This window comes from Pteropus alecto, unplaced genomic scaffold (genome assembly GCF_000325575.1).
Source record: "Pteropus alecto unplaced genomic scaffold, ASM32557v1 scaffold196, whole genome shotgun sequence".
NCBI lineage: Eukaryota > Metazoa > Chordata > Mammalia > Chiroptera > Pteropodidae > Pteropus > Pteropus alecto.
The window spans coordinates 285,727-309,608 of record NW_006439717.1 but is presented as its reverse complement, the minus strand read 5'-3'; the positions used below and the strand labels follow the sequence as shown (position 1 = coordinate 309,608).

The 23,882-nt window shown below is 34.3% G+C and overlaps 1 protein-coding gene and 1 pseudogene across 10 annotated transcripts in view; both read left to right on the top strand.

Annotated features, from left to right (window-relative positions):
• Nucleotides 1-22,259, top strand: part of LARP4 (La ribonucleoprotein domain family member 4) — a 151,698-nt gene extending 129,439 nt beyond the window's left edge. For 4 of the 10 annotated variants that reach the window (XM_025050238.1, XM_006916782.3, XM_015593183.2 and 1 more), the window contains 9 exons: nucleotides 581-793; nucleotides 1,289-1,392; nucleotides 2,241-2,303; nucleotides 5,711-5,923; nucleotides 6,523-6,571; nucleotides 8,986-9,147; nucleotides 13,591-13,715; nucleotides 13,832-14,000; nucleotides 17,857-22,259. In XM_025050238.1, the coding sequence (XP_024906006.1) occupies nucleotides 581-793; nucleotides 1,289-1,392; nucleotides 2,241-2,303; nucleotides 5,711-5,923; nucleotides 6,523-6,571; nucleotides 8,986-9,147; nucleotides 13,591-13,715; nucleotides 13,832-14,000; nucleotides 17,857-18,195 (1,437 nt within the window). In that variant the 3' untranslated portion in view covers nucleotides 18,196-22,259. Of the gene's footprint in view, nucleotides 1-580; nucleotides 794-1,288; nucleotides 1,393-2,240; nucleotides 2,304-5,710; nucleotides 5,928-6,522; nucleotides 6,572-8,985; nucleotides 9,148-13,590; nucleotides 13,716-13,831; nucleotides 14,001-17,856 lie in introns of those variants that run through there. The other 6 variants (XM_006916783.3, XM_006916784.3, XM_015593184.2 and 3 more) reach the window with 5 other exon arrangements.
• Nucleotides 2,636-2,754, top strand: LOC112483874 (annotated as a pseudogene).
• Nucleotides 22,260-23,882: the final 1,623 nt, after the last annotated feature.

The window sequence follows — 23,882 nt, the reverse complement described above, 5'->3', positions numbered from 1 at the left end:
GAGAATATAGAAAATGTGTTTGTATTTTGTAAGATATTGCTAAATTTCCCTTTTTTAAGGGTTGTGCTGTTTTGTTTGCCCCGTCATCAGTGTATCAGAGTGCCTGTTTTGCCACAGACTTATCAGTAGACTGTTTTCAAGTTTTTGGACTTTGGCCAATTCTGTAATTAGAAATAATTTTTAATTGCCTTTATCTTATGAGCAAGGTTTAATATCTTTTCATGTTTAAGAGCCATTTGCCTTTTATTCCTGTGACTTCTGTTTTCTCTAATTCATTTTTATGTAGGATTCTTGGGTTTTTTTTTTTTTATCTCTTTTTATATATTAGAAATATTAGCCCCATCTGTGCTAAGTTGCAGTTTTACAGTTTTGTGGTTCTAGTTTATTTGTCGTGATATTTGCCATGCAGAGTTTCTTTAATTAATTAAAACTGTCATTTTCTTTTGCTTTACTGATTCTACAATAGGTAGACAATAGGTAGAAATAATATAGTGTGAAATGTTAAAAATGTTAATTATATATATTTATAAAAATATACACTTAGTCCTTTGTTATTGTAATGTGTTCCTCTTGCTTCTAGGCAAGGATAAAAGCCATCAATACATTTTTTGCTAAGAATGGTTATCGATTAATGGATTCTAGTTTGTATAGTCAGCCCATTCAAACTCAAGCACAGTATGCCTCACCAGTCTTTATGCAGCCTGTATATAATCCTCACCAACAGTACTCGGTCTATAGTATTGTGCCTCAGTCTTGGTCTCCAAATCCTGCACCTTACTTTGAAACACCACTGGTAAGTAAGATCCTTCTAGAATAATAAAGTTTTTCACTCAAGCTGAAATTTGAAAAAATCAGCTAGACTAAGAGTTCAGTTTTTTTTTTTAGTGTTGTATTGTTATTATGTTCTGATTTTTAAGTAATGATAATATCTAATCCCCCATAGCAAATGTACACATATGACTAAGGCCTAAGCTATTGTTCCCTATAATTTTATTTAGATTTTGCTGAGTTAGAGACTGGTTAATTCTTGAAAGATTTAAATTGCTTTCAGTTTTGTGAAACTTTTTCAGAGAAAAGTGCTCTTTATTAAGTAGTGAACTAAGATTCTTCATTCTGTAAACAAGTGATACTTAAAGTATTACAAAAGTAAATAAGTAAAATCTTTAAAATTATTTTTGTCTTATAAAGAAAGTGATGCTAGGTTAGGTCATCAGAAATTTCTTACGAACTTCACACCAGATTTTGCTTTTACAATTAATCGTTTTTAAACATTAAAATTTTCTTGTAGGCTCCCTTTCCCAATGGTAGTTTTGTGAATGGCTTTAATTCACCAGGATCTTATAAAACAAATGCTGCTGCTGTGACTATGGGTCGACCATTCCAAAAAAATCGGTAAGATAAAAGCATGGCTGGAATTTATTGTAAACAATTCCCAATACTTCTTATAGAGTTACTGTTTGCATAGCAATGCTTATTTGCAGACTCAATACATATCTATTCTTTATTAAAATTTTCTTTTAATAAAGAATAGAAAAAATATTTCATGGTAGCAACATAAGATCTGATGTCTGAATGCCATTTAATGTGTTAAATAGGTACCATTTTGAAGAACTAATATTTTTGAGGACAGAAATGTTACCTGAATTGAGTGATAAATGCTAGGAATGTGAATTATTTAGGATTTCTAAGAAATGACTTTTTGAAATGATTTCCACAAACTATAATGTAAAAAAGACAATAGCTAACACTTATTGGGTATTTAATGTCTAAAGCTCTGTTTTAGGGCTTTATATGTTTTATCACAGTTAATTTTCATAACTCTGTAAGCTAGATACAGTTATATGTATTTAAAAATTAGAAAATTGAAACATACAAGGTTAAGTATCATATCTACAGGCATGTAGCTAGTTGCTGGTAGAGCCAAGATTTGAGCCCAGGCAGTTTGACTCCAAAGCCTACCCTTAAAACATGATGTCCTGAACAAATTATTGAGAACTTTGGAACCTTTTGCTGTCATATAATATATTAATATGTCTCTTAAGTTTTATTCTTTGTATAAACGTCAACTGACAGTAATTTGGTATATATTATGACTTTTTAACAGAATATGAGTAACCAAAGCAAAAAGGGCTCATATAGTGGTTTAGATGTATTTAATAGTTTCTCATTTGTCATTTTTTGTTTGCTTATTTTGTAATCCTGGGTTTTGTTTTTGTTTTTATGAAATTATTTCTTTTCAGTGATTTTCTCTTACCAGATCTTGTTCTCCCAGTTGATTCTTTTTGCCAAGGAGACCATACAGGGTATGTTTTTCCAAGATGACTTCTAGGAATTTAATTCTTTTTTGTAAGGTTTTTCTAAAACATACTTCACTGGAGAAAGAAGCTTTATAGCAGAGGTCCCCAAACTCTGGGTCGCGGATCGGTCTGGTCCGTGGCCTGTTAGGAACCGGGCCATAACAGGAGGTAAGCAGTGGTCGAGCAAGCGAAGCTTCATCTCTATTTGCAGCTGCTCCCCAGTGCTAGCATCACCACCCCAGCTCCACCTCAGATCATCAGGCATTAGATTCTCTTAGGAGCACCTGTCCCTGGTGCCAAAAAAGTTGGGGACCACTGCTATTAAAAAATATTATTCTGTCTATGGCCATGCCACCTTGAACGTGCCTGCACTCGTCTGATCTCGGAAGCTAAGCAGGGTCGGGGCTGGTTAGTACTTGGATGGGAGACCACCTTGGAATACCAGGTGCTGTAGGCATTTAAAAAATTCCTATATATATATTCTTCTCAGTGGATTCTAGTAGCATTCATATGTACTACCCTCTAATAGTTAAAATTTTTGTATTCATGTTAACTGACACATTTGGTTAAAGCTTTTGAAGGTCATTTTTAAGTGTTAGGAAAATTTTACTACAGATACATTCTTATTGCTTTATGAAGTTTCAGATGAGTTCTCTTCATATCATAAGAATGGAAGATTTTTTTAAAACTAAAGTTTATTTGTGCTTTTCTAGATAACTCTTAGTTTGGTAATACACTAACAATTAACTGCAAAATTCAAATATTGCTAAGACATATGAGTTAGAAGTACAGTGAGCCTTAATTACACACATTGTCCTCAAACTCCCCTTCTTTTGTTCAAAAAAAGATTACTTCATTAGAGACAAGGATGTTATATCTGGAAAGACCAGATTGTTATAATGTAGTTTTAAGTCCTTTTTCAAATGAAGAAAGTGAAAGTTGAAGAGGACAAATATCTTGCTAGACTTGGAGGACTAGTTATTATTAACAGATCCGAGATTTAAAACATTTTCTTTTCCTCTACTATAGCTGGTAAAATTTTTTCTTAAAAATAATTCAATTAGAGCAAGTGACAGTTTACAGTTCTCCTTGTGAAGAGGTACAAGTTTTTCATGATTAGAAATAATAGCTTTATAAAAATATATATTGATTTCACATTTCTTTAAAGGGGTGAATTTTGCTTTAAATAGTTAAGTTCAGTAGACATCTTTGTTATGAGGTAGACTAACAGCAATTTTTAACTAAGAACTAAAAGTACTGATGTTCGCAGATGCTTGAGTTAAGAATGCATTAAGAGTGTACACAGTGCTCCTTTATTGTCACTTTTCTTTGTCTGCTGTGCTTTCTTGGTGGTAAGATTACAGTAAGAAAGGGGGTAAGGGGGTAAGATTACAGTAAGAAAGCCAAGAATGATAGTCAAGTCATCCTGGCTTTTATGGAGGTGTACCTGTGGTTTTGAATGAAGATATAGGGCCAGTTTATTATAATTTTGCTTGTTATTCAAACCTATTTGCGTACAATTCTTTTCCATGTTTGACTAATACAGGTTAATTTTTAGTTACAGAAATAGTACATGAATATTTCTTATAAAAATGCAAGTATTACAGATGAAACTAAAACAGCTTTGTTTCCTTCTTCTAAGAAGTGACCATTCCCAGAGCTTTCTTTTTGTTTATCAGTCAAGGAGAAAGTAACCTTTGAGAGCCCATTTGCAGTTTATTATATTATTAACCTTGTAACAGCCCGGTGATGATCACTAGACCTACTTAGAGAGAATAGGACTAACTTTCAAAAGTTTGGGCATTTTTCTACCTTTCATACTTTATCTTTCTGTCACTTTCTTTCTTTCTTTCTGTCTTTTATCACTTCTTTCTTTTGCCCAGACTTGAGATTGGAAGTCTCTCTCAGTGAAGGGTAAGATTATGAGATCTGAGGGCTGTTTAAACCTAATAACTTCTTCATTGAGTGTATTGAAATGCAGTGAGAAAATTTAGGTGAAAGTTTCTGAACAGATAATGTAAACAGCATATCTACTTAATGAGGCATTTTCAGATATGATGGATAATAAAAATATTTTGAAAATTACTTTGTGTTAGTTGACGTACTGTAATTTTGATTGCTATTAAAAATCTATTTTGTGGCAGAAAGTAATTAACTGGAAAAGTATCATCTCACATTAAACTCAGCCCCAACTTTGTAGTCTGAGTTTTATCTTTGTTTTAATAGTAGTAACCCAATTTTTTATGTTCTGTAAAGAGTAAAGTAGGATAGCTGGAGATGCTATTGGAATTAATGTTTAATTGTCAGGCTTATAATTATTATGAGGTTTTAAATCCTTATTCAGATAACTGGGAATTGGCAATGTGTTATAAATATTATGAATTTGTAATTATGAAAGTAGACTATAAAAATGGAGTATATAAACTGCAAGCAAGGGACCAGATGTAAATCTCATAATCCTTGTTTAATCTACAGAGCCAAGATCTTCAGTTGCATGGACTGTCTAAATCTTTTCACTATTGATTAAACTGCATTCTCTCACTTTTACTGTACCCTAGCTTCATCTGTTTACAAATTTTTAGAGAGTTGGGTACATGCACACATCATCCAAGATAAAAGCTTCCTTTGTTAGAAGTAGGTTTTTTGTTTTGTTTTTACCAGATTCCATACTTTAATTCTGAAGTCATGGCAGGCTACTAATTGCATTATATTTCTCTAGATTTTTGTCCTACATATGGATCTTTGAACAACAAATTTTATTCGGTGAGAGATGCTTAGTAAGAAGCTGGGATTTTTATATATTCCACCATTTCTTACTGTTTTTTTCATTATCACTTCCTGAAAGAGGCCTTTTAGATTTATTTTTCCTAATTTCCCATTATGAAAATTTAATACTAGAGATTATGGTATATCTATTTATGTATATATGTATATCTGTGCTTTATACATAAGATGAGTAAGATTAAGATTTTCCCCCTACCTCAAAGAACCAATTTTTACTCCCTTTGCAGGTGATGTTGCCCAATTGAGAATGCATGGCACAGAATCTTTAATAACCTTAAAGTCTGACTGATTTAGATGTGTCAAGACTGCAGCTTGTGTTAAAGAAAGTAGCTAAAATCCTAGTTGTATTCTGAGTATTGATATAGAAGTAGCTTTATCTTGAAGAACTTTGGATCTTCCCCCAAATCTCTCCAAACAACTTTTTAATGTAAATATTCTTTACCTTTTAAAAATAACACGTCTGGGATATAAAAGGGTTTATATTTTTATATAACAGTTTTATGTCTGTGGACAATCAGGATACAGCAGAAAGCAATTTTTAACTTGGTTTATTAAGAGTTTGTACCATTAAGAAGAAAGATTTTGTCTTGATTTTTCCTTTCATGTATATAATTTTATATTTCTTTTAGTGTAAAGCCTCATTTTAGGTCATCAAGTGGTTCAGAACACTCAACAGAGGGCTCTGTGTCATTGGGGGATGGACCATTAAACAGATCTGGTTCAAGGAACTTTCCAACTGAACGGCATAACTCTGTAGTAACAGGGCATCAGGAGCAAAGCTACCTTCCAAAAGAGACTCCCACTTTACAGATTGAACAGAATGGGGACTATGGTAGGGGAAGGTAAGGAAATATGGTATTAAATATGAAAATAAGGTATATGGAACATCTTTTTAGATTTAATTGTTAGTGTATGCTAAGTAAATACATTGTTATATAACATGGGTTAGTAGTTTTTTATAATTATTAAGAAATTTACAGCATCCATATAGAATATAGCTCTGAGTCAGAGATTTATAAAAGTTATTCTAAAGTTCTTTATAGTTCACTGAGGAAAGAATGACTTAGATAAAATTCCATCTTTATTATGATTTTAATTTCTTACAACTTCTAAACTATGGGAATGGAGTTATATATTGTCTACCCTGCCCAAACAAAACAAAAAAAAAATTAACCCTAGTATGTTTCTGGTGTGGAGAGAGTGCTTCTAATAAAAATGTGCCCAAATACTTCATGGTGGGGGTGGTAGTAGTTGAAGTTTTTGGTAGGTTAGCCCAGTATCCCTTCAGAAGAATAGATAATTGTCTTTTAACAATAATAGAGATTTAGAAAGTATAGATACTTAAAATAGAAATTCACACATCTATGATCGAGTGTATAAATTTGAAGAAACTTAACAAGTTCCTCCTACTGTCCTCTTTTTTGTTTGCCGTTGTTAAAAGGAGAACTCTTTTCAGAGGTCGAAGACGACGAGAAGATGACAGAATCTCAGTAAGTATTTTTTACCTTTGATTACTTTTGTTCAGTCCCTCCCCCCCTTTGTAATTTACTATGGCATTGACTGTGGCCTACCTTTTTGAGTTATTTTATTGATTATAGCATTCAGCAAAAGTAAATAGTGTCTGTGCTTGACCCTGAAATATAGACCCCTTCCACACCTACCCACTTCTTAAAGTACACATATAGTTAGGGATTTGACCTGTGTTGTTCATTTTTTTAAAAAATTACTTGAATACCTAATATTCACATGGTTTAAAAATAAAAAATATGAGTTTAGCTCTTGCTTTTCTAATGGACATTTTGTAGTTTGAATCTTTTGATCTTACAAACAGTGCTATTACAAACCATGCAGTGATAACCTTATACAACCATCATTTCCTATGTGTGCAATAATATTTGAAGGAGAATCTCTAGAATTGGGATTCCTGGATCACAATTAAATAAGTTGCTGCTAGATAGCTTTCTTATAGGGGTTGTGCCAATTTTCATGCCAACAAACAGTGAACAAAAGTTCATGTTTATCTATAGCCTTACAGAGTATATGATTTTTTGCCCATCTGATAGTGCATATTGTTCACTTTTAAAGCTCTGTCGGATGGTGCTGGAAACTGTTATACTATTTATTGTTATTTTGGGCCAGTGTTCTACCTACTGTTGGTTATTGTTCCACTAATCTTATAAAACCACCTAAGGAATATTTTTATGGTTCTAGACATGTTCTTACTTGAATATTAACTTACCTAGGTTCAAATTATTCATATTTTGATTTTTGTGGTTCATTAAGACTGCTATCTCTTAACTGGGACCAGAAGGAGTTGAGGAATAAAAATGATGTTGGAAGATATGGAGGTCTGAAGAAAACCCTTCCTAGAATTTACAGATATCTCATAAATGTGTAATATATGCTTATTTTACATGTATAAGTAGTGAATTTTATACATATAAGCAATATACATATAGTTTACTATTTGGTATACATATTACATAGATATAAGTATACATATATCACATCATGAGTAGTGAAAACATATACATTTTCAAAGAAGGAAATATATTACATTATAATAAGAAGTCCTTAAGTCATACTGTGAATGCTTTAAAATGGTGTTATTTTTCATTTCTAGCTTTCTATACCATGGGCAGCCATGAGACTTTAGGGAACAACTTTTTAAAGATATCATTATAGCAGTCCACATCAATCTTCAAGTTGCCCTGAACAATTGAGAAGAGAAGAGAGTTTAGGTTTCAAGTCTGATTAATATGTTGAAAATGGATTGATAACTGATGGTTGAGATGAAGGAAAAGGAGACAGGCATGCTTTCCAGTAGGAAGGGTAGAGGTGGAGGTGCCCTTGTGCAGGAGGGAGATATTAGCTAGAGATAAAATTTGGATTTGTAAGCTTATATACTTGGGGGACGTAGTAGCTTTGGCTGAAAAACGAGATTATTCATTATGTTGTTTGAACTATCCAAGCAAAATCTGAGTGGAGATGATTGCTAGGCAAGTGGATGTCTGGGTTTACGCTGAAGATCTGGGCTGAAAATATCTGAAGTGTACAATTTGATGATTTTTAGCAAAATTTCAGAGGCGTGCAGCCAAAAAGTCACAAAAAGTGAAAAAGATTGTTTTAAGGATTGCTCACATATATAAATATTAGTTGTAAGTCATGGAAAATGGATATCACACAGGGAGAGTATGGAAAGTGAGAAGTAGTAACCATAGAGAAATCAAAAACCATCAAAAGAAGTGGGCAAGGAGAGAAGAGCACATGATTGTCACGTCTGAGAATCTTGTGAAAAGGGTATCTCAGAAGCTAAGGGAGAAATGAGCTCCCCAAAGAAAGAATGTCTACTATGCCAAATGTTAGAGTGAAGTCAGGAAAAAGAGTCTGTCCGCTTTTGCGTTGTGGAACGCATTGTGACTTGTCAAAACAGTTTTAGTGGAGTGATGAGCACAGAGGTGAGGAAGTAGAGGGGGAGGTACAACGAGTGAGAGATTTGTCAGAGGGAAAGGGAAAGATGAGATTTTTTAAGGAAGGATATTCTCTCTTGAAACTATATGGAAGGAGAAAAGATGATTGCAAATTTATGTGAGGTAAGGTTTTTTGTTTTTATTTTTGTTATGAAAGGGGGTATAGCACATTTAGAAAGCAAAGAATGGTGGAGATTTATTAGAAGGTTTAGGAGTGTGGCAAAGTTTGCAAAAGAAACAGAAGGAGCTGGCTAAAGATAGGTCGGATTGATAAAGACTAATAAGAGCTCAACTAAGATGAGAAGCTAAGAATTTATAGGAGAACAATGCTGTGCATTAGGGTAGAGTTTGTTTTTTGAAGCTTTAAGCTTCTGTGGTACAGGATTAGAGAATGAGATAGGCATATGACCTGTTCTATAATTTGTGTGTTTTAGAGAACCCATACTTCAACAGCTGAAGTAAAGGCTCCAACACCAAAGTTTGACTTATTAGCCTCAAATTTTCCTCCTTTACCTGGGAGTTCATCAAGAATGCCAGGTGAACTCGTTTTGGAGAGTAGGATGTCTGATGTTGTTAAAGGTGTCTACAAAGAAAAGGTAAACACTGAAACATGCAATCTTTTACCTTATGGGACTGTATTAACCTATGTTTTCAGGGTTATTAAGTTCGTTTGCACTTAATTAGTACTTCTAACTTCTTCATGGGGTTTTCAGCATACTTTGAGTATTATAAAATGATTTATAATAAAACTACACAAGGTCAGTAGAATGTTTCTTCACTTTTGCATGTCTTTATATCAGTTGCTCAGTGTAATAGAACTGATTAATGCAAGCTGAATGGAAAGCATCATTTCCACTTAAGTGCCTGTACTTAACCAATGTTGTAAATTAATTCTAAGCTAGTTGGGTAAACTCAGCCTTTTAAATAATGGAGAGTTGATGTCAAAAGGTTAGGATACCCCATCCTACAAAATTTGAGTATAGACCTCTCCATATGCTAAAACCTAATGCCCCCACAAATTTTTCTCATTTTCTGCCTTTTTTTTCCCTAATTCAATATTTATTTTAATAGTACATGTCCACTGTATATCTAGGCTTATAATGAAAATAGTAATCCCCTGCAACCATTTTTCAACTTTAGCTATTTCTCCTGACGTTTATCCCTAATTAACATGGTACTTCATATCTAGAATACCATCAATTATAAGATGCCCCGTTTTTTTTAGTATCTCTAAATTGCCAGTTAGACTATGACATGCCATCATTTATAAGTCACATCTCAGTATTACATATTTTTTTCATAACTGAGACTTACAGTATACTGTTAGTATTTCTCTTTTTTTGTACTTTCGGTGGCCTGCTGCATAGTTGTATTCCTGCGACTTCCCTTCGCCATCATTCTGAGAGTTCCTTTATTCTCTTTAGTTGGATTCCCTCTTTTTCTTACTTTTGTTTTACTTTCCCATATTGGTGGGTCACAAGTTCCCAACCTTCCTGAATATAAGTGGCTTTTAGTATAAATTTCTTGAGATCTTGCATTCTGTAAATGTTTTTCTGTTGTTGCACTTGATTTTTACCTTATCTCTAATGAATTCGCTATTAGAAATCATTTTCCCTTGAAATTTTGAAGGCGTTTCTCAGTCTTATTAAAAAAATTATGCAATATTGTAGTTATTTTATCAGTTCGAAGGTAGACATTTTTTCATGTTTTCCACCTTTGAAAATCAGGCTTTCTTAAAAGTGATTGTAGTTAAGTGGCAGTGTTTTTTCTTAGTAGTATATAAAATAATGGTGTTTTACAATTGATGTCTACTTGGAATTGAATGAGATATGATATACACGTACAGATATTTTTAAAGAATAATAAAGTATACTTCCCTTTTTAATCCCACTCACAATCGTGGACTGTAAACATCACCAGTATCTTAGCAGTGCCATGTGTCCCTCCTTATTTAGTTCTTCCTATTCCCCTTTTCTCCTCCCGAGAGATAAACATTATCCTGATATTGCTGTAATAATTTTATTGCTTTTCTTTATAGTTTTACCATTCTGGGTTAGGAAACTTTTTTCTGTAACGAGCCAGATAGTAAATATTCTAGGTTTTGTGAGCCACATACTGTTACATATTCTTTGTTTTTAGACCCTTTAACCCATTTACTGTTTGCCCCAAGGATACTCGCCTGCTACCCTTGCATCAGCAGCGTTTACCCCGTTAATTTTCCAGATTACAGTCTTAACCTCACTCCCAAAGTTTGCCACGAAATATCTGGCTTTTATTATTATTTTCATATCACTCTAGTATATTGATAGTCTTTGGAAACAAATAACATCATTCTACTTATAACATTCTGTTTTCAATAGTGGTATTTCCATTTATAAAATATAGTAATTCTCGATTGCTGAAAATGTCAAATCCTAGAAAACGCAGCATTCCTATGCATGATGTTAAATGAACACTGACAGCGAGCTGCACTATTTTTTTCTAAATGATAAAAAGGTTACAAACTATAAACCATTCTTAGCTCATAGGCCATACCATCATAGGTCACAGGCTGAATTTGGCCAGCAGGTCTTGGTTTACCAACCACTAACCTAAACATATATTGTTGATTGTGCTTGTTTTTGAACCTTCAGAAATGGAATTATACAATATGTATTCTTCTTTTACTTTTTTCCTTCTGTATTGTATGAAATTCATCACTGTTGATATGGATGACTAGTTCATTTTGCACTGTCATGTAATATCCTATTGTAAGAATATAACATTCATTCTACTGAACATTGAGCTGTTTTTTTTGTTGACCATTATAAGCGATGCTGCTATGAATGTTCACACTTTCTGTTTATGTGAGCAAGAATGTTTTTAGGGTATAAACTACGTATATGTACATATATCCTATTCCCAAGGTGTACACATGGTGGCATTTTAAAAAAAATTACTGTTGGGATTAAAGTATTTTTTCATGTTTATTGACCATTGGAGTTTCGTTTTTTATAAAGAGTCTTTCAAGAATTTGGTACTTTTTTATTGGGTCATCTGTATCTTACAGATTCATGAAATTTTTTATATATTCTAGAGACTAATCCTTCGTCAGTTTTGTATATTGTTTTCAGTCTTTAGTATTTGTGGGTGAAAAAAAGTTCTTAATTTTAATATGGTTATATTTATCAGTCTGTCTTTTTATGGTTTGTTCTTTTTATACCTTGCTTAGGAAATAACCTAGCTTCCAGAGATTCTTTTCAGAAACTTATGGTTTTGATTCCTGATCCTTCTATGACCTGTTTGGTTTCTTTTTTTCCCCCTCTCTGGAGGCTTTTAGGATATTTTATTTATCCCTAGTGTTCTGTGAAATTTCAGTGATATGTCTTGCTATGGCTCTTTTCATTGATTTTAATTTCTAGGGCCCTTTTTTTCTTTTAATTGTGTTAAAATACACATAGCATAAAATTTACCATCTTCACCATTATTAAGAGTGTACCCTTCAGTAGTGTTAAATACATTCACTTTATTGGGCAACCAATCTCATAACTCTTTTCATCTTGCAAAACTAAAACGTTCTACCCATTAAACAGCAACTCCCTTTCTCCCTTCCCTCAGCCCCTGGCAACGACAATTCTGCTTTGCCTCTATGAATTTGACTGCTCTAGGTACCCCATATAAGTGGAATCATAGTGTTTTGTCTTTTTGTAACTTTTATTTTACTTAGCATTTGTGCTCAAGATTCATCTATTGTTGTAGTATGTCAGTACTTCATTCCTTTCATTGTGCAATAATATTCCATTGTATGTATATACAGTAGAACATCCTTATCTTCAGTTTCTCTTTCCATGGTTTTTGTTACCTGTGGCAACCACAGTCCAAAAAATTAAATGGAAAATTCCAAAAATAAACAATTTGTAAGTTTTAAATTGCATGACAGCGTGCCTGGGATATGAATCATCCCTTTGTCTAGCGTAATACACTGTATGGGCTACCCGGCCACCATTAGTCACTCTTGGTTATCAAATCCACTGTTATAGTGTTGCGGTACTTGTGTTTAAGTAACTCTTATTTTACTTAATAATGGCGCCAAAGCACAAGAGTAGTGATGCTGGATATGCCAAAGAGAAGCCATGCATTGTTTCCTTTAAGTGAGATGGTGCGTGTACTAATATTTTGAGAGACAGACCAAATTCCAAAACTTTTATTACAGTATATTATTATAATTGTTCTATTTTGTTATTAATTATTCTTATTAATTTCTTACTGGGCCTAATTTATAAATTAAACTTTATCATAGGTATGTATATATAGGAAAAATCATAGTATATGTAGGGTTCAGTACTGTCTGCAGTTTCAAGCATCCACTGGGGGTTCTTGAAACATATCCTCTGTGGGTCAGGGAAGACTACTGTTTCACATTTTGTTAATCCATTCACCAGTTGAGGAACATTTAGGTTCCCATTTTCTGGCTATTACGAATAATGCTATTATAAACATTCGTGTATAGGTTTTTGTGCAGACATGTATTTTCTCTTGGGTGTGTACCCAAGAATAGAATTGCTAAGTTTTATAATAACTCTTTGTTTAACTTTTTGAGGAACTGCCAGACTATTTTCCAAAATGGCTGCACCATTTTACATTGCCCTCAATGTATGAGAGTTCCATATTATCACTAACATTTGGTATTGTCTGTCTTATTGATTCTAGCCATCCTAGTGAGTGTGAAGTGGCTTCTCATTGTAGTTTTGATTTGCATTTCTCTAAGTTTTTAATAATGAGCATCTTTTCATATATACTTATTGGCCATTTGTATATCTTATTTGGAGAAGTGTCTAAGTGTTAAAAAATTTATTTTTCAGTTACAGTTGACATTCAATATTATATTAGTTTTGGGTATATGGCATAATGGTTAGACATTTATGTATCTTATGAAGTGATTCCCACAATAAGTCTAGTACCCACCTAACACCATTACAAAGTTATTACAATATATTGACTGTGTTCCCTATGCTGTACTTAACTATAAGTGCAATTTTGAAATGTGTTTTTACTTTAAGGATAATGAAGAGTTGAGAGTTACTTGCCCAGTGCCTGCAGAGGATGAGCAGACAGACTGTACCTCTGCCCAGCAACTCAATATAAGTAGCAGTCCTCCATGTACCACTGAGCCTCCTGCATTAAGGTACAGGTTTCAGTATAGAAAATCTTCCACATTATGATTACTTTTTCTTCTGATCATTTGCTCACATGTTTCTGTGTGCTATACTAAGTCTAATGTCAAGCTCTTTTTTTCCTTAGCACAACTCAGCAAGAAAAGGATCTAATAGAGGATTCCACTGTTCAGAAGGATGTTCTCAGCCAGACAACTATATCAGTTTCTTCCCCAAGTATTGCAAAGCCATCAAGGACAAATACTGCTTCACCATGTAATAGTAACATAAATGCAGCTGTAACTGTGGCTCTACAGGTAACTTGATGGATTTAGTTTATGTGAGAAAAATATATATAAGTTAAATAATAAGGAATTATTTTTTTCCTGTAACTCTTTGCTAGAGCAGGCTCATCTGGGGCTGTCGTCATCCAAAAGAAGCTAAAGGAATTTAAAGTCACCATGAAGAAATGGGAAATTTTAGCCATGTTGAGGGAGTGAAGAAGTTATTATTTATTATTTCTTTTCATTGCTTTTTTTTCTGATCATATTATGGTTAAGTGAAGCTCTTATCCAGATTATGTCATATGTTTCATTTCTGGGCTAGTGTCAAAAGGCCTTGAGTCTCTTGATATTTTTTGTATGATACTTAACAAGTCTATGGAACCCATGAGGGGGCCCCTCTCATTTTTATTCAATTTCTAGAATCATTTTTTTAATAATAATTTTTTATTTTTCAGTTATAGTTGGCATACAATAGTATATTAGTTTCAGGTGTATAACATAGTGATTAGATAGATCTATAAAACTCACAAAGTGATCACCCAAATAATTCTAATGCCCCTCTAACACCATACAGTAATTAAAATATTATTGGCTATATTCTTTATGCTATACTTTCTATCTACATGACTATTAGTAACTACCAGTTTGTACTTCTTAATCTCCCCGCTTTCCACCAAATCACTTAACCCCCTTCCCATCTGGTAACCATCAAAATGTTCTCTTTACCTATGAGTTTGTTTCTGTTCGTTTGTTTGTTTCATTCTTTAGATTCCACAAATCCATGCAATCATGTGGCTTCTGTCTTCCTATCTGACTTAACTCCACTCAGCACACTACATTCCAGGTCCATCATACAATGTCTTTCCCCATGCCCCTACATTTAGTCTGTAGTGTCTTCTAATCTAAAGCAAGTTTCTTGTAGACAGCACATGTAGAGATCTTGTTTTCTTATCGGTTCAGGCACCCTCTATATTGAGTACTTGAGCACTTAATTCTTTTTCATTTGAAGTACTTGTTAATAGTTATGTAGTTATTTCTATTCTTTATTCATATTTTTGCTACATATTTTTTCTTCTTTCTAAAGAAGTTCGTCCAACATTTCCTGTAATGCTGGCTTGATGATGCTGCTTTAGCTTTTTCTTGTCTGGGAAACTCTTTATCTGTCCTTCGACTCTAAATTCTAGCTTCGCTGGATAGGGTAATCTTGGTTGTAGATCCTGGGTTTTAATCACTTTGAGTATTTTGTGCCAAGCCCTTCTGTCCTGCAGAGTTTCTTTCGAGAAATCAGCTGCCAGTCTTATGGGAGCTCCCTTGTTAGTAAATAACTGCTTTTTTCTTGCTGCTTTTAAGATTCTCTCTTTGTATTTAACCTTTGAGATTTTAATTATGATGTGTCTTGGTGTGGGACTCTTTGGGTTCATCTCTTTTGAGACTCTCTGAACTTCCTGGAGTTGTATGTCTATTTCCTTCACCAGTTTAGGGAAGTTTTCCATCATTATTTCTTCAAATAGGTTTTCAAATTCTTGCTCTTTTCCTCCTTCTGGTATCCCTATAAGGTGAATGTTGTTACGTTTGATATTATCCCATAGGATCCTTATATTATCTTCATTATTTTGGATTCTTTTTTCTTGTTGCCATTCTGATTGGTGTCCTCTGCTACTCCATCCTCTATAATGGTGATTCAATCCTCCCCGCTTCCTCTACTATGTTGATTCCCTTTAATGTACTCTTCATCTCAGATATTATATTCTTCATTTCTAACTTGACTCCCTTTTATAATTTCCATCTCTATTTTTATGTTTGTTTGTTTGTTTGTTTTTTTAATCTCTCTGTTAAAGTTTTCAATGAGTTTATCTATTCTTCCCCTAAGTTCCTTGGGCATCCTTATAACCAGTGTTTTGAACTCTGCATCTGATATATTGCTTGTCTCATTTTGGTGAAATTTTTTTCAAAGCTTTGTTCTGTTCTTTAAGTGGGACATATTTCTTTGTCTCCCCATTTTGGCTGCCTCCCCTGTGTCTGTTTCTGTGTATTGGGTAGGGCCCTTAAGTCTCCCAGTCCCAGTAGAGTAATTTTATGTAGTAGGTGTGCAATGGGGCCCCTTGGCACAGACCTGAGAGGGGTCCAGCTGCAGGCCAAGTTCACCTTCAGCCTGTGTACCCCCAGGGCCACCTGATAATAGTCACCAAGCAATCTATATATGGCTGCCACCCGTGCTAGGCTTATAGGTGCCTCAAGGGGTCAAGTCCAAAACCGAGGCTGGCTGCTACTAGTGGGGCTGCTCAGCAAGAGGTGCCGGGCACGCTGAAGCCAGATGCTGCCGCTTTGGATTTTGTGAGCCTTTGAGAGATTTTATGAAAGTTCGAAGCAGGTGTCAAGATTGTGTGGATTAAAATCACTGGAAGCAGCTTGGGTGGGCCCACAAGTTGGGTGAGGCGGAGTCTCAGGGAATCCCCTGGGCGGAGTGACCTCTGTTACCCAGATTAATGGCGCCTTTGTCTTCAAGATGGGATCAGGGAGGGCTCATCAGGGAGAGCTCAACAAAGGAACAATGGCTTCTGCCTGTACCTCTGTCAGGGAGCAGATTGCCCCTTTACCTCTTCCCCGAAGCCTGACCGCTCAGCGCCCCTCAAGCAGCTGCCACAGCACTGGAGTTCAGAGTGAATGAGTCTGTTAGTAAGGCCGGGCATGGGCCCTTTAGGAAGACGGTCTCTGCTTTCCGCAGCCCACTGTCTCACTCAGCCACAACCTCTGCCACAGGTTGTGGAAACTTCTCTTCCTGGCACTGGAACCCTGATCTGGGGAACCCAGTGTGTGACTGGGACCCCTCTCTCCTCAGGTGGGGAAGGGGGCTTTATAGCTAAGATAGCCGTCCTAATCATCACCACTCGCAGTTGTGGGACCAGCCCGTTTTGTGTCTCTGCTCCGCCTGTTTTGAGGTGACCTGTTGTTTGAGGTCACCTAGTTTTAGGGCTTCCATTCAGCCACACTTCTGGTAACTCCACATACTGGTTGCTCTGTAGTTTTGTTATAATTTTGGTGTGGTTGCTGAAGGAGGTGTGTACAGCTTTTACCTTCTATGCCATCTTGAGTCCTAGCCCTCAGAATCATTTTTATAATTAGGAAAATACAGAAAAGCAGGGGGAAAAAACTTACCTATAATCCTGGAAACAACCTAAATGTCTAACTTACCTATAAGTTACCTATAATTTACCTATAATCCTTTCATTCATTGATACCACTAGTAGCATTTTGGTACATCTCTATTTTTTCTAGGTTAAGAACATTTTTTCTTGTCATTTAACAATAACAGTAATAATAGAATATCAGCTACCAATTATTGGATGCTTACTATCTGCCAGGACCACTGCTAAAGACTTATTACATACTTTATCCCATTTTCATGTCACCCCTATTCTTTTTCATATGAGGTAATTAATTAGTCTTCTATTAATACATGATTGGTTTCCAGCTGCTCTGCTGAGGTTCTTGTGGAATCCTTCTAGGGGTTCTTTGTAGCCAGGGAAGAGAGAGTGAAACCATTTTATTTCATCATATGGCTGGACCATTATTAATTTAATCTGTCCTTATTATACATTTAGGATGTTTCCAGTTTTTTTTATCACAACAATGTGACATGAACATCTTTCACATAAATTCATCAAGTGAAATTATTGTTTCATACATGTTTTTTTTTTAAATCATTTTCAACAAATGTATTTCTTTAAAGATTGTACTGATATCCTTTAATAGCATTGTATATGAGAGTGCCTATTGCCCTTTCATAGAGGATAACTTCCCGATTTTCTTGTGGTTAATACTATTCTTTTGTACTTTGTTACTTAGAGAATGTCCACCATAAATTTTTTTTGTTATACTCATTTTAAAGGAACCCCGAAAGCTAAGTTATGCTGAAGTGTGCCAGAAGCCCCCTAAAGAGCCATCTCCAGTTCCTGTGCAACCGCTACGAGAACTTCGATCCAATGTAGTGTCTCCTACCAAAAATGAAGAGAATGGAGCTCCTGAGAAGTCCATTGAGAAACCACATGAGAAGCCAGAAGCAAGGGCTAGTAAGGATTATTCTGGCTTCCGAGGCAATACCATTCCCAGGGGAGCAGCTGGAAAAATCAGGGAACAGAGACGCCAGTTTGGCCATAGGGCTATACCTCAGGGAGTGACTCGACGTAATGGCAAAGAGCAATATGTGCCACCCAGATCACCAAAGTAAAAAAACAAAAACTATTCAAAAACTTCTCTCTCTTCCCATTAAACTGTAGCCGCCGTGGCTGTATTGAACTGTTTTGGAGGGGAGTGGGTAGCCAGGAAGGAAACAGGAGAAAGTATGTCTTTAAATCATTATGGATTTTGGAGTTATAAGCAGTAGAATCCCAAAATCCATCTCTAAAGTAATTTTAAAATGCTGGAGGATTCCAATCAGTATAAATATATATATATGTATACATATATAAAAATATAATTTTTCTATTTTTGTTTTTGATTTTAATTTGCAGAGATCTTCTGCCTGGAATCAATTTTGAGGGTTCAGATTTAGCTTGGGAAAAAAAACATATTACACATCCTTCAGTATAAGAGATGAGGGAGTGAGAGAAAATATTTTTTGAAGAAGCATTTCTGTAAAATTAGATATTACTTTTTTTAATCTATTTAAAGTTTGGCTTGGAGAATGCCATCTCTGCCTATATGGCCTTGTGTTGCAAAGCAGATCAGTGGCTGGGGTGCCTGTTGTGTGAGTGTGTGCAAGAGTGATTGGAGCCAAATCTGTTGTCATGTTAGCAAATGATTTGAAAACTGAATGTAATACATACTTGAGTAGATTTTTTTTTCCAGTTTGAAATGTAGTCTCTTTTTGACCTTACTAATATTTCATTCAACATGAAGTTGTTAAACTCTGATTGTACTTGGAGATGTGACTACCAATCAGTTTGATACTCAAGGAAAGAAGGGGGTTATTAAAAAAATTGAAAATCTGTCTTAGAGCTGAATGGATAGGTCAAATGGACTTTAGAGGTTTAAACAGCCCTGTGATTTTTTTCCCCCTAAAATAGGAAACTATTTATTTTTGTTACTGCATTTGTTACTCTCTGTTCTTTGACTACCATCCCCCTAAAGCAAAATAACCAACCACCTACATAATTGTATGTTTCTAACTGCCTCAACCAGTCTAATCAAATCATATAACTGTTCTAAATTTCTGAATTGAACGGTGAAGTATTTATTCTTCTGTTCATGTATTTAGAACTTTAGATCCCAGAATGATAGGGCAGACTGACCCTACAGTAATTTATTTGTGTTAGTGTTAAAGATGAAACATTGTAATTGACTCTCTTAAAGTGTTAAATAGTATAGAAGTAAAAATAATTTTTAAAGGCTTAATTTGGGGGCAACTTTTTCTATTTACAATGTATTTATCATCTGCCTTCCTTTCCTTTCTCAAAAAAAAAGTAATAAGTAAATAAATACAGTTTGGAATTCACAAACAACCAGCAAGTCATGAGATTTTTAAGTTAAGGTAAGAGAGATAGTTGAAGAAAATTAATACATAGTTTTTCAGTGAATAAAGTTATAGCTCTCATATTAAATAGGCAAGTTTACATGCTGGTGTTTAGAAAATGGCTATAAAATATTAAAAACCATGTTGCATTAATCTGTTTTAAGTCATACCATTTTCGGAGTTCTGTGTAAGGTGGGGTTTGTTTTCTTTTTAGGGATAGTTTGTAATAGTAGTAACTGTCCCTCATGTTAGTGAATTACATATGTACAAATTGAAACTGTAAATTGTGAACACTGGAAAGCACCATTGTGACATAGAGTAAACATCTTAGTAATATATTAAAATGAATGTAAATGGAGGTTAAAATTACATTACTGTGAAACTCATCTTCCAACTCTAAGTTAAGCTTTGGAGATTTGTATTAGTAGGTAACTGTTCAAAGCTTTGAAAACACTGCACATTTCTGTACAAGCCAGAATTATCATTTCTTTGTAACTTATTCAGCTTGGCAACTGCTTTTGATTTGGTGGATTGATAACGTGGTATAATATATTTAAGTAGTTTGAAACTATTTGTTTCTACACACTATTTTTTTAAATCATCTACTAGGTGAAACATACAATTAAACTGCCTGTGCTAAAATTTGGGGGAAGTTTAGGTCCTTTAAAAAAAGTATTAATAATCATTGACTACATCTATGATAAAAGTGCTTATTTTGGTTTACTTAGATAATGCTGCAGTTGGTGGAAATGATAAACATTTAAAGTGTTAACACTCTGTGAATGCATTGGATTTAAGAGAATAAACATTTTATAAAAATCACTTGGCAAGGATTATAAACTTAATTATTGCACTTAAAACGAAACATGACTTTTTTTACAATGTGTCACAGAAGTGGGCTTGTATTACTTGTATGCTTGTGTGACTTACCCAACTTTTAAAAACTATTCTACTTGAAACACAAGAAGAGTTTTCTTTTTGAAGAAAGTGCTTTTGCCCAAAATATTATTGAAAGTAGAAAATTTCATATAAAATATATTGTTTTAATTTAATTTGCCTCATTACAGCTAATAACTCTCATTTTGATGGGGTGTACAGAGAAGAATAAATATGTGTGTGTACATAAAATATATATATTCACAGTATGTATTTAGCATTTATTTTATTACAGCAGATTTAAGGTTTGTATGTAAATGATGTTTATGAAACTTGGCTTTTATTCCCCCAGCATTACTCTGTAACTGATGAAGATTGGGCATTCATTGGAGTTCAGCTATTTATTTGGTTTTTTAGAAGGAGGAATTTAAATGTCAATTTTTTCTCTTCATCCTTATGGCTTAACACTTTCTTGGGTTGTTGGAGGCTGAAAGTAGATAGAAATGATACTGAGTGTATGGTATAGTGATTTTTCTGCCATAGTTCTTATTGCATGAAGAGAACAAGTCACACAGGTTCATCACCTTACACTCCATAGAGAAGATTTATAGAGATATTGCAAAATCTATCTCCATTTTCTATCCTGATAATTAAGGTTTTCATGATATCTAGGGCCTGTCTCTAATCGGAGTAACTACATTTTTGCACACATACACTGGCATTCAAAAGAATGATCGTTTTTCAACTGGATTTTGGAAGAAGATAAAATCTTTCAGAGATAATGGGTTTTTATTGTCATCTTATGTGCTCAGTATGCATGTGATCAAATGACATGCAGATTTTAAATTTATTTTTGGTTCCTAAAATTAAGGTAGCTTGAATATTGTTTCACATTCCTTTTTCTTTTTAAATAACGAGGTTGGCTTTGCAAAAGGCTTAAATGATGAAATATTAGCATCTGCTGTAATAGAAAATAGTATTTAAAAGTTACTGAATACTTTCTCTGGTTTTATTAGTTATGGCCTTAATATTTAGTCTTTTAGCTTACATATCCTCTGGTTTTACTTTGACACAGTCGAGCAGCACTAGGGTTAAGTCTTTGATATTTATGTTGGCCACGTATATTAACCATATTTTAAAAGTATCCATTTTGTTAGTTTTTACAGAAAAGGTAAAATGCAAGAGAGCACTATGTTCCTTTTGAGAGATTTTTATAAATTCTTAACTATGCGATGGGGTTTTTTTCCTAATTTTTTATATTTCTTACAATTTGGTGGCTGTTAATTTAACTTTAGGCTTTTTGGTATATACTAATTTAGCTAGTCTCAGCTTCCAAGAAGATACATCGACATTTCAGTTTTCATTAGCTGAATGAAGACATTTTAAGAAGTTGAAAGAAAATTTTTCTAGTTGAGAATAAATTCTTTCAAAATTCATCTGATTATTAAATAATATAAAAGTTTTTTAGCTAAGAACTTCTTATGAATTGCTGAATAGATGGTTCCTAAAAGTACAACTCAGATACCAACAGGCTGTGCTTAAAATAAAATGGTTTTATTTTCAGTTTTGCAGCACAAAACACTCATTAGCATATAATTCAAAGAAACATCCACACTGATTTTTTTTTTTCCCCTGATTCCGGTGTCCTTTGAGCGACATCTCTTAGATGTTCCGGTTGATGGTCAGAACCAATTACCTGGCTTCTGTTTTGTCCATTGCTTAGGTTTGTTCCTGTTGTCAAAACCGCCTCCCCCCACCCCCGCAAAATGGTGTGACACATGCTCATGCATATTATGTTAAAATGAGTACATCCTTGTATTTGTATTTTTGTTTTCAACATTGCCAAGGTGCTATGGGAAATTAAAGTAACAAAAATTAGAAAAAAATAAAATTATTTAAAAGCAGGACTGGTTTCCTTTTCTCCAGGTGGTTTATGTCTAATGACTACTTGTATTTACTTTTTGATAATTTTATGTTTCCCACTCTCTAGTTCCATCACTATTCCTGTCTCAGCTGGTTTTTTATTTTGTTTTGGGGTGGGGAGAGGAGGTAGGATAGATTTCATCCGTAAAGTGAGGGCAGAGAGCTAGAAGATTCAGCTTTATGATTCTGGAGTTTTCTTGTTATTTTTGTATTAGAAACAGTTGAAGGAGAAAAAATCACAGGGTGATGTGCAGCTTAAGGATTTTGCCTTCATTGGGCAGATTCTGACCTTGACTTGGTTATGTAAATTCTTGGCTTTTTAAACTTTTATTTCTGAGAGGAAACCACTAGGTTACCCTTACCTTTTCAGCCACATCTTTGCTTTGATGGTATCAAACCCTAAAGTTAAAAGGCTTTGGTAGCCTTTTAAAGGGAAAGTTCACTGGGAAATTTAAATGGGTCTATTAAACTTTTTAAAACTATGATAAGGCAAAAATGGAAAAGCTGAGTCTCTAGCTTTTTAACAGCTGTTATCTGCAAATTAATGTGGCAGCTCAACTTTAATAAATACAGTAGTCCCCCCTTTTCTGCAGTTTTGCTTTTTGAGTTAAAATGGATACATATTTCAAGGGTCTCATCACTGAGATACCTTATATATTTATGCCTTGTTAGAAAATATTAACCTAGGTATGTCTCCAAGTTTAGATTTCAATGATATGCCTGGAAGTTTTTATGAAAAGTTTAACATTACTACTAAAGAATTGTGAATTTCCTTAAAAGTCTCAAGACTATCAAGAATGTCTTTCGTTTGTGTGAGGGTTTAAAGGAATTGGGTTGTCTTTACTTTCTTCATAATGCTCCCAAATAAGGACCTTCTTTTTCTTATGTGGGAAGGAGCAAGCTAGCTAAATGTTACCTTTTAAAATTCATTTTGCCAGCTCTTGTGCATATATTTGAAGTTGTACTTCTGTTTCCTTCGTGCACCTGCTGTATCGAACTTAATGAACTGTAGTAGGATTTCAGCCTCCCTTTAATATTATGTAGGCTATTATCTTTACACACTTGTATTTTGAATGATGCTTTTAAGTTCTAATTTTGCTTTTTTTGCATTCCAAATTCTGCCTATACAAGTAACTGACCATAACTTGTCAAAACTGAGGGTACTGACTTAGTATTAAAGCTAATCATGATAGGCGAAGTGGTCATTCAACCAGTATTTATTGCACACTACATTCCAGGCAGTGTGCTAGGCAGCAAAAATAAGATTCCTGCCCTTATGGTGCTTAGCATGAAATAGTCATATAATTAACTGCAAAATTAGACCAGTAGTAAATATGAAAGCTGGAATTAGAATCTATGCTGTTGGAGTGGAGGATGATTCAGGGATAGAATGCTTCCTTGAGAAAGAAGGAGGAATGATAATTTAGGTGAGCAGGAGGCGGTGTTCCAGAGTAAGAAACAACTTGCACATACCACTTTGTAATGTACTGGAAGAATTGTAAGGTCCTGTAGATACAGCATGGGGAACATCGTTCCATCTTCCAAACTGGAAAAGTAACCAGGCTCTTGGGATTTAAAATTCGTGCATTATGGAGAACAAGATG